At 45.5% G+C, this 18,019-nt stretch overlaps 1 protein-coding gene across 3 annotated transcripts in view; it reads left to right on the top strand.

Annotated features, from left to right (window-relative positions):
- The window catches only part of PHKB (phosphorylase kinase regulatory subunit beta), a 196,015-nt gene that overhangs the window by 142,637 nt on the left and 35,359 nt on the right, over nucleotides 1-18,019 (top strand). For all 3 annotated transcript variants that reach the window (XM_078868562.1, XM_078868560.1, XM_078868561.1), the window contains 5 exons: nucleotides 2,461-2,544; nucleotides 3,919-4,023; nucleotides 8,521-8,603; nucleotides 12,435-12,525; nucleotides 15,417-15,478. In XM_078868562.1, the coding sequence (XP_078724688.1) occupies nucleotides 2,461-2,544; nucleotides 3,919-4,023; nucleotides 8,521-8,603; nucleotides 12,435-12,525; nucleotides 15,417-15,478 (425 nt within the window). The remainder of the gene's footprint in view (nucleotides 1-2,460; nucleotides 2,545-3,918; nucleotides 4,024-8,520; nucleotides 8,604-12,434; nucleotides 12,526-15,416; nucleotides 15,479-18,019) is intronic.

Below are 18,019 nucleotides of genomic sequence, written 5' to 3'. Positions count from 1 at the left end.
GGGTGAGATAAAGGCCTGCTCTTGGACCAGGAGCGCGAAGAAACAGCACCTCCTACGCATTTCACAAGTAGTACCAATCGCATATCTGCATTTCCCATAAATATGCTAAATTCCTATTGATATGGAAATTATTTTGTCAAGGCGCCCTTCCCCCCTCCATCCCAGCTTAAATAGTCGCTCTAAGCCTGGGGTGTATCATTCAGACTCTGTCTTCTCGACAGACCTGTTCTCCGCCTGAGGATGGCTGCTTGCGTTGTGGCCGAAACGTCGTGAGAATTATTTTATTGTTTTATTTTTATTATTTTATTATTTCAATTCTACGTGACTTTACCGAAAGAACCAAGAAGAAGCACCAATTAGGTTACGAACCTCGAGGTTCCCCTCCGTTATGAGAGTAACGGAAATGTAATCAATGGTGTTAGAAGCAGCAAAACAATCGCAGAGACACTTATTTTTGCCGGTAAATTTGCAGCTGAGTTAACTCATTAGTACTGTACTCTATACAGCCCTTTGCAAGTCCCCTGTTGTATGAAGGCCTCCCACCCACATAATGTCGATCATGAGGGTCGAGTGATCATACTTCACCTTGCTGGTCAGTGCTGGTTGGTCAAGTAGGGGGCTCGGGGTCGATTAGCCACGGTTGGCTACGTACGATGCGAAATAAGTTCAACATGCCGCAGAAACGTACAGATGTCACTCGCCACTGATTTTGGCCGCGGCCAGGAATCAAGAATGCAATGTGTCGTCTCGAAACCCAAGAGGGCAGTGTGCTGTCCACTACGTGCATCACTCCCCCTAATTATTCCCCGTCAGTTTTAACATTTGTCGTGAAAATACTGTAGGTTCAAGTTGGATTTGTTGACACAAACGCTGGGGAAAAAGAGTTTCGGCATGTTGGCCGCGATAGCGAGCAGTTGCGGGAGATTGGAGAGGCGATGCCGGCCGCGGCCTGGGTATCGCACTGACGCGTGATCTTGTTTTTAATAAAGCTTCACAGACTCGAGCAGCAGCAGCAGCTGCAGCCCTCTTAAGTCAATCCCAGTCTCTTCAGTCTGCCGCAAGATGTCAAGACTCATATTGATTCTCGAGTGGAGAAAAACAGCGGCCGATGAAAACTTATATAAGTAATTGAAATCCACAGCAACGTTTTCAATTGCATGAGGATACGGTCATTAGGATTGATTAAATAGACTTGTGGCTCACAGTACCTTGTGTAAGAAGTAATTTTTTGTTTACTTTCAACTTCGGTAGATAAGGCTGCTTCGAGATTAATGGGATGGAATGGTGGGCGAAAGCTTTTATTGCTGCTGGAATTACACCAGTGCCTTGGAAAGATGGCTTTCGCTGATCTATGTGTTATATCGATCGTCTTGACGGGAGCAAAAAAATAAATGAAGTTAGCATCTTTGCCGAGCGCTAAATGTGCAAGCCGTTGCTTTTATTCTAGAAAAGCTGCTACCCTTCCTCCCCTGTTTTTCGTCATTTTCTATTCTCGTCTGCCTTTTTAATTTAAAGCGTCGCCCTCATTAGGACTCTGCACATCGATACTGTGCGGCGGAGCAGTGGCGCAGTGAGTTCGCGCAATAGACCACGACCCAGCGACCGGAGTTCCGTTCTTAGCTGGGCCATGGCTAACACCAGTGGCAAATTATATCTGTACTCTTAGGCTTTTTCGGTAAAGTCACGTAGGTAAAATAAAAAATAGAAGTAATGATAGAAATAAAATAATAAATCACGACGTTTCGGGCGCAACACAAGCGTCCGTCATCAGGTGGGACAACCACAGCAAGAAACAATTGCTGAAGTGTGACAACCACAGCAAGAGACAATTGCTGAAGTGTTTCTTGCTGTGGTTGTCCCACCTGATGACGGACGCTTGTGTTGCGCCCGAAACGTCGTGATTGATTTTTTTATTTCTATTATTACTTCTATTAATTTATTTTTTATTTTTTACCTACGTGACTTTACCGAAAAAGCCTAAAAGTATGAATCCTTGCAGTCACGAAAGCTTCACATCTAGAATTAAATTATATCTGCACCAGTCCTGGGCCTCCCCTTTCGCCACCTCGCACTGACCAGCAGAGTAAAGTATGGCCAAATGACCCCCCCCCAAAGTTTTCATCCGGCAGGGGATTGACAAACTGCTGGACATTATTATTTTATTACTTACATTGATTTTGCCGTCCATGTTCACTAGGCTGAAGGAGTGCATGAAATGTTTACTGGTGACAACGGGGATATTATTAAAGTCTTTGGCAAAATATATTTTATTTTTCAAACTAAAATTGTGTGAATGTTGTAGAAACAAGGAGTCACACCCAACTCAACGATCAGAGCTCAGATCCATCTCATTCTTCTCCCCTTGCCTTCTCTTCCCTCCTTCCCAGAAGCCCTCTCTGCTCTGAGTGGAAAATGCTCTCCCTGAATTCAAATATCACCGCTCGCTGTGTCTCCCCACAGGCCTATCAGTACCTGGGAGTGAACGAAAAACTGGGGCTCTCTGGGAGACCCGATCGCCCTTTGGGCTGCCTTGGGACATCAAAGGTGAGCTAAGCATTGCAATTAATGGAAATTTACGTTGGCCCAGAAGGCTTATCGGTTCGTGGACATTAATCTTATTTTATTTTAGCAATAAAGCAGACTCCGAGGATGGTGCATATGTTATATGCTCCGTTAGTAATCAGTTAATTAGTATTTGTTTCCCCTATAAGGAATTGCCACTTTTTTGCTGATTTGCCGTGTCGGGTGGTGGAGGGTTACGACACATTTATAAATAACACGATCTAAACCCAAAAACGTTGATTATGAATAATATTGGTCGCGAAAGCCTACATGTTAAACTGACTATTCGGAATTTGCATGTTTTCCCCATGGTCACGTGGATTTTTCTCCGGGTCCTCAGTTTTTTCCCCTCCACATTTAGAGTAGTTGGTTGCTGTACATTTTCACATGATAAGCCACTTAGTTGAGCTATCATTTATGGCCACATCTGAAAAAGAGCTAGATCGCTCAACAGGCCTTACCTGGTTAAAGAAAATATAATTTAGTTAAACAGGCGAGAACTACACGTAAATGCATTGTCTTGAGTGGTGTATGATTACACAGTTGACAAAAACTGAGAATTTGAATGTCCCGGGAAGACTTGCAGATTTCCCAGGACAGCAGCTACGAGGACATTTGCCAAGCCTAAGTGTCACTTACAATGATGTTGTTTATGCTGCTATGTTCACCATGGGCTGCTCACTTTAGAAATTAAGTTGCATGCAAGGATGCACCGTGCAACTGTTCTAACCCCTTTTGATGTTTGCTGTTGTGCAAACAACAACGCTGATTGGCCGGATTAAGTCACAGGGGTCATTGAGGAAATCCCAAAGAAAACTTTAAACATGGCAGGATTTTATTTATAATTGACAGCATGGATATATTTATGACAGAAAGCTGAATTATTGTGTTTTGATTAATTTAATGTACACACTCAGTGTAGTTATTTTACCCTTTTTTAAATTGTTTCCAACCTTGTTTGTTGAAAGACATTTTTTTAAAAGGCCAAGCCAGTGCCTTTATTTGCATAGAACTGCTGCCAGGCTCCATTGGGCTGGACATCTAGGCAAGAGGATAGGGATGGTGGAAAGGTCAGGCCTTACTTAGGTCTCTCCAGCCTCGACTTTATTAATGAGACATTTGCGCCTCGTTACAGCCATATGGTATAAGGATGGCGCAAACACCAGTCATTTCATTTGTTTTCATGAGCTGCGATTCACTTGGACGGTTCACTTTGTGCAGTTTCATTGTTTCTCACGGGACGTTGCACAGCAATATGGCAACAAAAAAGATTTTGCGCGAGAAAAGTTTTTAACTTCAGCTCAAGTCGCTCGTTAGGGATGAGTGGATGGTGACGAGCGTTTGTGTTTGTGGCAGATTTACCGGATCCTGGGGCAGACGGTGGTGCCGTGTCCGCTCGTGTTCGACCTGAGTGATTTCTACATGTCCCAAGATGTCATGCTCCTCATCGATGACATCCTGGTAACAGAGCAATTGCATCTGCACATTTGTCCACGGTGACAGTTGGGGCAAGTGTTGTAGCGAGCACGAAGATTCCAATCCAAAAGACAAATAGCTGATATCTTGCAAACACTAGCCTTGGTAACGTGTCCCAATCGGTCTGATATGAGTTGACAAGTTTTGTTAATAAGAAGAACGCATTTAATTTTACAGTCTGTTGTGGAATTATAACTCTTTTGACATCACTACATCGCCATTGAATTATAAACATGGACGTAATCGTACCATATATAAGCAGACAATATTTTTCCTTTATGTATCTCCGCACACATACAAATACGGTATTTCTTTACATCACCCATTGGCCCAACTGCCTTTTGGCAGTGCGTATAATCAGCAGCGTTGATTCAGTACAAGCAAATCCCGGGCCGGTTTTGACATGCAGTGTCTCATCGCCATGCTGATCATCGCAGGTTGGTGAAGCGGGTTTGGGGAGAAGACCCAGGATTAGTTCAGATACCACTCACCGCTGACGCGAGACTATGGACAGGAATCAAACCCGGGTCGCCGGGTTTCAGAGCTCGGTGTGCTAACCACCGCGCTGTCGCCGTTGTCCACTCCGGTTATTGATGGCGCAAAGTTATCCGCGGATCTCCTATTTATCTCCACGAGAAATCCTCCCGTCATCCCCGCTTGCCCGCAGATAAGAGGACTCGCCCACGTATGGCGGCAAACATTCATTTGTTTCTTCTTGGTTTTTTCGGTAAAGTCATGTAGAAGGGAAATAATAAAATAATAAAAATAAAACATAATAAAATACAATTCTCACGACGTTTCGGCCACAATGCAAGCAGCCGTCCTCAGGTGAAAAACAGGTCTGTCGGAAAGACAGGGTCTAAACGATCTCGGTTGAAGTTGTGTCTATGTTTGTATATCTGGATGGCTTCATGGACAAATCTTCGGTAGTACCCGGGAGGTTTGCAGAGTACTTTGGTATCAGAGAAAACAAATCTAGAATTACGATTCGCCTTTATTGCCCCAAATCAGCGCGGATAAGAGAAGCGTTTCTGTATATTTGCAAATATGCACACATTCGGATGTTCACGTCTATGTTCATGCATACATGCCGGATATAGGACACGCATGCATGTGCCGCGTGTATGAATATTTATATGCAATAATGCATTGGGCTATCAGCTAAATGTAGCAGCACTGTTTTTGCTCACGTCATCGCCGGGGTCATCGTGGTTTGTTTAATGATTGATAGTTTTTATGACAATTCACATTACATCTGGTGATCATGCTTGACACAGGCGCCCTGATAAACTTGGATGAACCCACGCCCAATTAATTATATATTTGTACGTGCACACGCATTACTGCCTCTGTGGCTGGGTAATAAAGCATTTGATAATGAAGAAATATGAGTTAAATGTTATTGAGATCAGTCACCCAAGCCATTAACATCTATTTCTCTGTAGCGGGCAATCGATGTTAGGTTTCTTAAACAATATTAGATTACATAAACACAGCGATGATTTCCTGTCTGGCCCAATAGACTGTTGGGACAAGTTCTCTTCGCGAACATCTGTTAAGTAAAAAAATGCACTCAGTTTGGTGGCTTGATATTTTGCTGTATTTTACTGCGCCATCTCAATAAACGAAAACAACCGACCAAACTAAAGAATGAAGGCCAGTTTAAAGAGATTCGTTTTTAAACCACACTTAAATATATCTACCGACTCTGCCTGATTTCAAGTGGCAAGACATTCCATAGCTTCGGTGCTACTCATGTTGTGTATCTTCGCTAGGAATTAAATCCACGCTACTGGGACCATGGTATAGTGAATGAACCACTGTTCTAGCCGTTCCCATATCAATAGCACATGTGTGCACCTTGGATTTAGATGTATTGTAACGTCGCTGTATTTCTGAGCACGGTTCACAGTTTGGGAAAAAAGACAACGATACCCCCAGATTTGAAGCTTTCGTGACTGCAAGGATTCATATTCTTAGGTTTTTTCGGTAAAGTCACGTAGGTAAAACATCAAAATTAATGAAAATAAAATAAAATAAAACAAAAATCACGACGTTTCGTGGGACCGTCACAGCCGAATTAGCTGCATCAAGGGTGATGCAGATAATTCGGCTGTGACGGTCCCACCTGATGACGGAGACTTGTGTTGCCTCCGAAACGTCGTGATTTTTGTTTTATTTTATTTTATTTTCATTAATTTTGATGTTTTACCTACGTGACTTTACCAAAAAAACCTAAGAATAACGATACCCCCATTTATCTTTGTAGACTGTTGGGGTAGGTGCTGTTTTCGAGCATCTATTACCATCAACACAGCCCAGGGGTGGGTTGATGGTGTTGATTTTCACACGTGGCATCGGCTCCTCTTATAAGTCAAACTCTGTGAAACCAAGCCTAGTTCCTGTTCTCACTTGCTAACGACGTTAATAATGTACCAGTTGAAAGGGTAAAAACCTACTACTATATTTTGCCACTGGTAAAGGAGGTCTCATAGTGTAAATGCTTACCCCGAGCTCTCAATACTCTGATAGTGCGCTGTCTACGAGTTGTACGCCTTTTGGCGTCATCTGGTCCAACACCAATGGAGACTAGGCTCTAAGAAAAGCTGTCTCGGGTGTGTACCAATCAACTTCAAGGACAGTGCATATCATTATCATCATCATCAGAGTTGTTTCTTTTTGTTTGCATTTTGACTGCTTGTGTTGTGGTTATTGCAAACATGATGCCTTGTATAAAGGTGTCAGTTTTTGTACCAGTTGAAAGGGTCAAAACCTATTACTATTACGATGTTAATAATGTCGGGGAATCAAGCTCAGGTTCGTAGTGCAATGGGCTAGTCACTGTGCCACTGCTCCCCGGAGTGTGCGCTCCTAGACACGCGCACGCACACTCGATAATTGAAGTGCTGTCCCTCGAAGGCATGGTACATTCTCCAAGTTAATGTTCCTGACCTGATGCTTCCAAATTGCGCCCTCTGCTGGGCCAAACATCCGTCGCCTCTGTCCCCTGGCCATGCCTCGCGGCCGTGCGGGATTATAGAGGCACAGCTGTGCGACCGATAGGATTAATGAGCCGATGTAAAGCACGGCCACACTCTGGATCGTCAGCCAGCATTACTCGTGGCCTTTGACCGTGCCCAAATGAAGCGTCGCTGCAATATTGTACGTTGACCGGGGTTTTTGCATATAAACATTCCTGACGGACCCTCGGACGCGTACAGATACATGCGCGAGCGCGCGAGCGTGCAAACATTTTCGCGTAATTGAGCAGCTGTTAAAATGTACAAAAAACGCAATATTGAAAATACGCGTAGACTTTCACGCATTGCTTAAGGTCGCAATAGCCGTGCCAACATGCGACACTCAATGCATTTTCACGATTTCAGAGGTCGTGAATGTTCTTAATGACCCTCGATGGAGAATGGATAAGTGTGGAAAGTAGTTTCATGCAAAACCTGCGCCCCACTGTGCTAAGAGGTGGCTTTCATTGATGACGTTACACAAAATAAATGACGTGTTGGATATAATCATCGAGAAGTATTTGCCGCACTCAACCCCCACGTAAGTTCCATCATCGTCATTCCAGTATTTAACTGCATGTTAATAGCACATTTATCATCATCCCTCTAATTTACTAAGTCTCCTTGCGTGTAATAGATATTGTAGCTGGCTTAGATTCACGTTGGTATGTAAAACCAGCTTAACTGTGACCCTGTGTGATGTTCGTGAGACACACTGCAATTAACTTAATGATAAACATCGACGGATAGCGTCCTGCGGTCTCTGTATTTACATTCGTTATCATCACCTCTGGTGCACATTTGTTCAAAGTAGACCAAGTAGGAAATGAACTTTAATGATATGCATGGGCAAATTTTATATTATGGCCTGGTTAATCCTCGTGGTATTTTTAATAATTCTCTAAGAGTTTAATTTATATGTAAATGCAGAGATAACGTATTTATATATGAAGTATGACTGCCTCTACCTATATGTCAGCTTGAATATTAGATGATATACAATGTAATTACTACACTGTGGGCTGTATTAATCACGAGTGACATGTCCGTGTTTGAAAAAAGATTTGAGTACGAAATTTTGACAGCTGTACCTAACACGGCAAGTTTTTATCGCCGTAAAAAAAACTGCAATTCTGTCACCCATACGTGACACGCAGCCTTTACCCCCCCCCCGCGCCCCTTCGTTTTGAACTTAAATACTTTGGTGATCTTTTTTCTTTGCCCCGCGTCGCTCGCTGACGCTGAATTCCAATGGCCGCCGCCCTAACTTTGCTATTACGTCGCCATTCCTTCTCGTGCGCTCGTCTCCGTGAGCGCTCGCCCCGCGATGCCATCCTCCCAGCCCCCCACCCCCCCCAGCCCCCCACCGCCTTCCTCTGTGCCGTTACTTTATTCCGCTTGCCGTGGCGTGCGAGCTAACCGCCCCCCCCCAACCCCCCCTCCACGCGTGCTCTTCCCACAGAATTCGCTGCAGTTCATTAAGCACAACTGGAAGATGCACGGACGGCCCGTCTTCCTGGTCATCATTAGGGAAGATAACATCAGGTAAGGGGAAGCACCCCCCCCCACCTCCCCTATACGTGTGGCACGCGCGCTTGGCACGCGCACGATCCCCTGCGTACGCACGCACACACGCGCCGCGTGTACGAATTTTATGTCGCGCTGCCACAAACAAAGACGAAAGATCCGCAGTGTAGCCTTCGCACAGAGTGTTTTGGTGCAAGTGCTGTCAACGAGCACCTATGAAGGCCGGCACGGCACACGTGGGTGTGGGTGGCCAGCGCCACGGAATATAACTCAGGTCGCCAGGTTCATAGCGCAGCACACGCACAGACAAAAACACACACGCGCACTTATCCTGGCATACCTGTATATACGCAAGCAGCTAAGAGCACGCACTTTTGCGTGTGCAGATACAGCGGCGCTAACAGCAGCTGCACATATATCCCAGCGCACGCCGAGGAGCGCGTGTGACGTGCCCTGCCACGTGCCGTGTCCATGCAGCCCTTTAAACCTCAGCCTGAACTATGCCCAGACCCACGAATGTAAATTGCGACCCACTTTGTTGGGTGGGACCCACGGTGAAGTTGGCTCCCTAATTGTCGTGCATCGTACGCTCGCCTCGGCAAAGTGCACCGTGTGTTCTATCAGGCCCTAGCGGAGCGGCCCAGAGAGTTGTGTGTTTGAGCCTTCTCTGTCGTCTGTTGGAATGGGTTTGAAGGAGCTGCACCTGCACCACCACCACTACTCGCAAGTGTAGGCCACTTGTAGGGATTATTTTGGGGTTTCCAATTCGATTGAAGGGCCACTAAGGGAACATCAATTCGGCAGTGCACATATTTGGCGACGGAGCTTATGCCTTTCTCCAGCGGGGTCTGCCTCAATCCCTTGTCCTTTAATTTCTCTGCCAGTGGGAGGCATGAAGGGCATTTTTTTTTCATGGATTCTGGGCTTAGCAGGTCAGGATGCCTAAACATCACAAGTGGCTTCGGACCATTAGAGGGATCCACACAGTAGCCTTCAGTGACACCTTGTGTCACCCTTGCTGGTCTTACGATTCTAAGTGATCCAAGGCAACTTGAGTGAGTAGAATCTGTCTTTATGACCTACTTGTCTTCCCAGGTTGGGCCATCGTTTATGTTTTCCCAGAAGAATAAGCTCAATATGGATGACTTTCGTAATCAGGCTGCCTCTGAAAGGTCTTAACATTAGCTCAGTTATTTGGTTAATATCGATTCTCAAGCTCACAATGCGCGCATTAATTCAAATGGAATGTTTTTCACTTGTGTATATTGTACGTAGTGGCTTTGTGGGGCATCGGGATCCGCCAGTTGCCGCTACATTCACCGCAGTGTTTTTTCTAATAGAATTGACGAATGTAAAATTGTCACCCTGAAATGTGACACGTGGGGGTTTTAGTGAATGCTTGCAAATGACAATTCTGGATTCAGCCTCGAGGCATTTCTTTGTTCTCTGGATTGTAAAATTTCTCCAAAGAGACACTCCCAAAACTTGTTCCCGGTGTCAATAAGGTTACACGAATCTAATCACGCACGCGCACGCACGCACACCGGATTACAACACACATCCCCTGACTTCTCAACTTTAAACCACAGTGATCAAAGGTATGTTCTGTAATCCGGAGAATACGGTGTTCACTTTTCAGTGAATAGAATGAGAAAACGCTGTTGCTAAAATATCTCGATGAGTTTGCTTGTTGAAGTTATGTTATCGTAATTACACACAGCCATCACTGTCTGCTTTAGCCCGGTAGAAGGTCACTGGGAGAAGCTCAGGAATGCCTCATCCCATCGCTGTTTTCTGTCTGGGAAATATTTCACCGTGCTGGTCAGAGGGGGGCCCTCAATATGGAAAGAGTGATTCCCTGTGGAGCGTGGCTCGTAAAACAATTTCACCGCTGGCACATTGGCAAAAATACAAAACAGCTTAAATAACCTAACACCCCCCCCCCCCTCCTCCACTCCACTCCCCCAACACGTAAGCTCTCGAGCACACTCCGACGCAGGCGAACGGCCTAATACAAACCTGGAACAAATCAGGGTGGTTTTATGAGTACACTGGTATCCCCGGCTAGCTTGATGCGCCAACAAAAAAAAATCCGATTGGCTAATTAGTTTGAGTGTCTGACCGACACATTACCGCTAAATTGATCCACTGCTGCGTATGCCCCGTGAGGCAGCAGTCGAAGTGGGTGTCGTTTCGTGATGAGCGCCGAGCGTCATCTGGGCCCTTACATGGCAGCCCGCCGGGATGAAGCCTGACTCCTCAGCCAACGTACTCACTCACGGCAGCTCAAGATGCCAACGATTTTTACCTGAAGGAGCGATCTCTTCATTCTGTTTGACTCAGCCTGACAACACCGAATAAGTGAATGTGTCCCGAGTCTTAAAAATGTACACACAGATGTGTGTGTGTGTATATATGTTGTTCTTCTTGGTTCTTTCGGTAAAGTCACGTAGAACGGAAATAATACAAATAAAACATAATAAGATAAAAATTCTCAGGACGTTTCGACCACAACACAAGCAGTCGTCCTCAGGTGAAGAAACAGAGCTGTCGTAAAGACAATGTGTTTATGTTGTTGGCCACCCACCCCCTTGTTTGCCGTGCCGGCCTTCATAGGTGCTCACTAACAGCACTTGCCCCGAAAGTCAGTTAAAGGCTACATGGGGCATCTTTGTCTCTCATATACATTAGGAGTAATAGTGTAGTAACAACATGCTTGTCGACAATTTGTCAGTTAGATATTTTCTTGCACATGCGGCTTCACGTATTATTTTCAACAACGTTACAGAAACAAAGGCAACCGGCGTACTCGGTTATCAAGTGACTGACGCATTCAAAGACCATCGTTGTATAGACAGACAACCATTGTATACATCGACAACCGTTGTATTCATACATATGTAGTGACATAGTGCTGGCTGCTGGCGAAAAAGGGGAACTGCGGTGTACGGCAGTACTGAAGTCAGCACGCCATGATATACACTAGAGAGAAAAAATTGAATGAATTGGAAGAGAGATCACGAAAATGGAGATATAAATGTGGATGATGGTGAAAATATCATGTAATGGTGAAGCGTTAAACTAGGAGGGATCCGTGCAACAGAGCCTGCCGATTTTCTAAACATATTTACACGTGCTTTAAGAAGGAAGGTGAGTTAAATGATTACACTCTTTTTTTGTGAGAATTTCCGCAGACCTTTTCGAAACGCCGTTAATTATTCGCAAGGTTCGTAATTCTGTAATTGAGCGTGCTTAACGCGGCTGCCTTGTTTCATGTGTGTCTGTGCGAGATCTTGTTTACAGGTAACAAATGCAGCACGCTTAGGGTAGCACAAACTGCGAAATGATCATGCTCGAAAGCGTTCAATGCCACAGAACCAGATGCTCAAAAACACCCCACTCAATATCACCCTCCAGATGCACCCTGACTAACTGTATATAGGATAATTAATTGATTTACTCTTCTCTATGTTATCATCTGTGTATATGTGCGTGTGTACATACGTTTGTGGTAAATGTGGGGAGCGGTAAGTGCACTGCGCTATGAACCCGGTGACCAGAGTTCAATTCCCGTTCACGGCCAACACCAGTGACGATTATCTCAACCGGTCCTGGGCCTTTCCTAGGTCGACTCAGCCTCAAATAAGTACCTGGTGCAGTGTGCAAACATCACCACTCAGGAGGCAAAGGCAGGCGGGTGTGGCGCTGACCACCCAAACACCTCGTGTGCTGTGCCGGCCTTCATAGGTGCTCGCTAACAGCACTTGCCACAAAAAGTTTATTAAAGCTATACGGGGGGGGTGGGGCATCTTTGTCTTTGTGCGCGTGTGTGCTCGCGCGTGCGCAAAGGGGGAGCCGATTCAACCCAGTGCTGGACATGCTGGCCTCCTTCAAGCAAGGCAGCCTCGAAGGGGTCAAAGTTCGCATTGATCGACTACAGGTACGGCTCCACGCGGCTCGTCTAAAAACATGACTCCCTTGTTACCGTGGCGGGCGGCACGGCCACACGTTCCGCTGTGACCGCAGTGACCTCCCCGGACGTCGCGCCGTGAGCCCGAGATGTCGTAATTCAAGAGCGGCGGTGCAGGAGCAAAACAATGACGCCTTTTGCTTTGACACATGAGGCAGTGCTGCTTGCGAGGCCTCCCCAGTGCCAGTCACTGTTATTTTAAGAGCCGCTGTTGACCTCTGGGGCCACAGGCACAACAAGCACGTCTGATTTAGAGACTTTTAAATCAAATTTGAATCAATTTTTCATAAACACACTTCAGTCTCCTGTGCAGTACATATCTCAGGGCTTAGGCCCGTTACAAATGTGTACGCGAGAAAATAATCTTATACACACATCTTTTTAAACGTAGTTGTTGTCTTTATTTTTGCTGCTTTCCAAAAGTTAGCAATGATTTTAAGTTTCGATTAAAGCTTTCGTGACTGCAGGGATTCATATTCTTGGTTCTTTGGGTAAAGTCACGTAGAAGGAAAATAATAAAAATAAAACATTACAATTCCCACGACGTTTCGATTGCAACACAAGCAATCATCGTCAGGTGTGAAAACCTGATACTGTGGTTTTCATGGTTGTTTGCGCTCGCATTCATGTTCAGGAGTCTGAGGTAAATACATTCAGTTTAAATGTATAACATAAGTTTAAACATAAACCTTAAAGAGCATTTGTCCGAAATCATGACACTGCTGCTAAACCTGCAAGTGGCATATTTGAATTCAGGCAAAATTTGCAGAAATTATTTGGATACTTTGTTTTGCAACGAGAAATGTTATAGCTGCTGGGGTGCAACCGTTTGAGATTCTGGTCCAAACTGCCCCCCCCCCCAATCTCCCACTTCGCCTCATTAGGTTGAGTGAGATTAGTGTGCAATGTCACCACGTCTGCTTTTCTGCTGCCCTCTTAATGTGCTCTCGGACGGTGGAAATGTTCCCAGAAACATGAAAATTCACTTTACCTGTACGTCCCCGTCATCGGTATTCAAGGCTAACTCGTTTTGGACACGTGTGTGATGCAATGCAATCGGCAAACTGTGACCAACGAAATTAAATTACATGTCACTGAATGTGGCCAAGTGCCTTGAGGTTAATACTGTGTTGGAGTGCTGAGGCAGTGCTGTTGAGCTTCTGGGTTCAAACCTCAGCAACCACCCTTAATTAAACCGAGTCTTTTTGTCCAATGTATGGTCTCAACACAGTGCACAAAAAAACCCATCATATGAAATGTAGTTCATCTTCTTGGTTCTTTCGGTAAAGTCACGTAGAAGGGAAGTAATAAAACAATAAAAATAAAACATAAGAAAATAATTCTCACGACGTTTCGGCCACAACGCAAGCAGCCGTCCTCAGGTGAAGAATGAAACACCACCAAGCTTGGAGCGTATATTTAAGCTGGGTTGGAGGGGGGAAGAAGAGCGCCTTGACAAAAGAATTTGCATATCAAGATGAATTTAGCATATTTATGGGAAATGTGTAGGAGGTAGGCGGGGGGTTTCAAAGTCATATTATGCCCGTGCATTATGGCCGAAACGTCGTTATTTTATTATGTTTTATTTTTATTATTGTATTACTTCCCTTCTACGTGACTTTACCGAAAGAACCAAGAAGACGAATCCCTGCAGTCACGAAAGCTTTAAATCGAAAAATGAAATGTGGTTGTTCACTTACTTTGCGTTATCTCAGCTCAGCATAATTAGTTTTGATTGCCATGCCTATGAACCAATTTTTTTAAAGGAAAATATACAACAAAAAATGTGGCTAAAGATGCCTATTGAACGACTTCAGAAGTAGTTCTGTGACGTAATCTTCCGGCACAGTTTCTTGATGCAGGGTGGTGCATCGCAAGTCGAGAGAGAGTTTCAAATTGAACACTTGATGATTTCAATCGCGTGGGATTGCACCAAGAACGATTCTGAATTTAGTTGAGAAAAAAAGAAACAATAAAATTGGGCAACGGTGAGTTACATTCCTCTTACGGTGGCCCAGTTGTGCTCGCGATGTCGGTAACGAGAGTCAACCCCTTGAAACGGTACGCTTTGGAAATCGTGCCTCTTGATTCAATTTATTCAAGTCGGCCTGCGAAGGACAAGCAGTCTCTCACTCGATTTCCATCATTCACTGCCTCATGAGGCTTAGAGCAGTTTGAAGCGATGCCTCGCTTCGATGGTTTGATATTCGGTCGTGAAAAGCCTTTAGCCAGCCACGAGTGGGGAGATTCATGGGGTCAAAATGCGATCGGCGCATTGGCACATGGATATGCCGTCTTTGTGAACGTGACATTTTTGTCTGGTGGGTGGAGGGTTAATGACAAGAAATTTGGCATAAAGCTACCACGTGGCCCAACCCAATAAACAAATATGGATAATGTTTAAATTTCTGTGAATATTATTAGACATTCAGGAGATTCTTAGTGCTTTTAACATTGGCTGTTGTTGTTTTAAAATTGATTTTAAGACATTTCTAATCAGATTAGGCGGGGAAGGAAGACTGGTTTCTGCGGAGTTTTTTATATCCTTAATTATTGGGCTCATTGTGTGTCTTTTTAAGTCGGTCCGATCTCACGATGGGCTATGATTGGATAAGGTGAGATTTAATTTTTTTTCTGCAGCGATGGCTGGAGGTGTGGGAGAAGGCATGTCTGGGTATCTTCATCGTCACCTTAGTGGGGGTTCTGTGGCTGACACACTTGGGGATGTGAGTCAATTACGAGAGTGCTGTACCCGATCACTGGATGCAGCAGAGTTCACGGAAAGCTTGTGGTGAGGTTTATCTTATCTTCCAAAAACAAGTGGAAATAATTTCTCCCCCCCCCCCACTATTCCTCAACAGACACTCATTTCTGGAGCAGCTATGGAGCAGCTCGACTTTTTGCGCATCAACGATGACGAACCGTACGTCACCCTTCTTCTTGTGTTGCATAATTTATTTATCCCGTTGGCATCTGTGTGTGTGTGTCTGTGGATAACCGAGAAATCGTCACACTTGCGCTTTGGTCCCAGGTTCTGAGACTAGAATGTGGCCTCATCTCCCCCCCCCCTCCCCGGATATGCAAAACGGCGAAGGCAAAACACTCTCCAACAAGCGTGTCATTTGTTAATTTGCACGGACTCATACATTCCTTGACCTCACTTTACGAGAGTGGACAAGTGCGTGTCAGTGCCGTTGCCAGATTTGGAGTGCCACTCTTGATTTAACAGCATTGCCCAGTTGCTACTTGTAAATGTCTGCTGGTAATTAACGCCACTTTGAGGAGCTGTAGGCAATACTTCAGAGACGAAAGCTGGTAAAAGGCCGAACATATGAAGTGCAAGGCTGTTTATCATCAAAGACAAAAAAAGTCACCCTGTGCTGCCTTATAGATTTTTTTGGGAAATTACTGTTAACGACCACCTATTAATGCTGGCACCATGCCCAGCCATCCTTGTCTTGCACATGCTAATGTTTATACACTACACCGGGTACTGATTTTAGGCTGAGTCCAGCTAGAGGGGGCCCAGAACTGGGTTAGATATTACTCTTCCAAGGATATTGGCTGCGATCTGGAATCAAAGTCAGGTCACTGGATTCGGCGTGCAGTATACACACCGCCGCGCCAATGCAGTGGATATAAAAAGCACACGTATACACACATTGATAGTACATGCATTTTTTTACAACCCAGATTCCACTCCAAATACATTACCCGTAGCAATTAAGAGTCGTGAAATGTATTTCCCCGGTGCTCTATATTTCATGAGAATATTTGCATTAGAATTAAAACTGTCAGCGGGAGGAAGCACTTCTTTTTTTTAAAGTTGGCTCTGCCGCATCGTCATTAGAAAGCCGTGCCACACTCGGTCGCATAAGCTGTGGCATCGCAGCGGAGCGTGTGAGATAAATACATTGCTCAATGAGTAAACAAATAAACACATAAGCTGGGAATTTTACCAGTTAATATTTGTTTTTATCCATAATCCTCCACACCAACGCATAATGCATCGGTATATATGCAATTTTTTTGTTTTTGCTTTGAACAGGAGCCCCATTCTTTGTTTGGAGCGCTCAACATTTGGGAACCCTGGAGCAGTTGTGACGTGACCGTGAAGTTAAAACTGGTCCACAGTTTGCTTGTTCAAAGAAATGCTGCTCAATAATATTGGTCAGAAAGCGAATGGTTTGATGGAATAAAAATAAATGTTATCGCCATGTGGAGACTTAAAAAAGGGATCTGTTTATACGTGTCTACCGATGGAACTTCACACGATGAGCTTGCAAACTGCAAATTTCAACAGATTTAATCCCAAATCACACGTTTTGCTTTCGCATTTCATAGCACGCCAAGCGAGTCGCGTCTTATAGCAAAGAGCGTTCGGGCCCCCCCCCCATTTCAGACCTTGACCTTCCTTGTAGGCAGCTGGGAGGGGCCCTTCTCTGGCAGCACGGGGGCCATTAGGGCAGGGTGTTGTGTGATTCCCCACAGGCAGGGAAGGTGTGGGGGGGGAGGAGCCGTCCCCACGACTTGTTAAAATACGAGAGGCAAGGCTGCCTATGTTGGAAGCGGGAATCCCTTAATGGCCATCGAGCCCATGTTCAGCAAAGTGCTGCGAAGGCCGTGTCAAATTCATTTATCGTCTCCCCCGTCAGCGTCGCACCTCCGTGGTGTTTGGCCCATTATGTTCGCACCGCCCTGCTCGAATGCCGTAATGTTACGGGTGACGCTGTTAACGCTGCGCGTGACGATTGAGTTGTTGTCGTGGATGATCCGCACGCGCGCACCATCGGTCAGCCGCCGTATCGAACCACGTGGGAACATTGCGCGGCCGTCGTAGCTGTCTCTCAACACATCGGTGCGCAGTGAAGAGTTTGCCCAATGGCGTGACCCGCGGCCAGCGGTGCACAAACCGCGGATCGCCGTCGTGACGCCGTGGCCCGCTTCGGCCGTTCCCCCTCGCGGCACATCAGACCTTTTCCGCACAAGCGACTTGTCAATCAGTCCACCGGCCAAATGCTCGGACACGAACGTACGAACATTGCCGGTCAACCGCCCCCGCCGTGCTTGCTCGAGTGCAGGGAGGCAGCCGGGCGGTTGGAGAACTTTGCCGTCGTGTTCACTTGCACACAGCGAGGCACACCTCCATGTGTGACTCACGATACTGTGGGTATCACGTGAGCACGGTTGGCGACGCACAGTGCGAAAGAAGTTAAATCTATATATATACGTACGTACATCATGAAACGATCTTTATTTCCCCCCACTATGAAGTCAACATTAAAGGCCACGTGTCAAGATTAATTAAAGCGGGCCGTCGTGTGCTGGAGTCATGGCCCAAATGTACAGTGCCGGATTTGCAAATTATCCACAGCGGCTAAATTAGAATTCTTCCCCTGTCGGAGTTGGACATCCCCGTGCACCGTATCTACGCGTCTCGCTGGATTTAGCCGGCTTAAACATG

The sequence above is a fragment of the Lampetra fluviatilis genome, chromosome 26, assembly GCF_964198595.1.
Source record: "Lampetra fluviatilis chromosome 26, kcLamFluv1.1, whole genome shotgun sequence".
Classification (NCBI taxonomy): Eukaryota; Metazoa; Chordata; class Hyperoartia; order Petromyzontiformes; family Petromyzontidae; genus Lampetra; species Lampetra fluviatilis.
The sequence above is the reverse complement of the archived record's forward strand: the minus strand, read 5'-3'. Positions and strand labels throughout refer to the sequence as shown.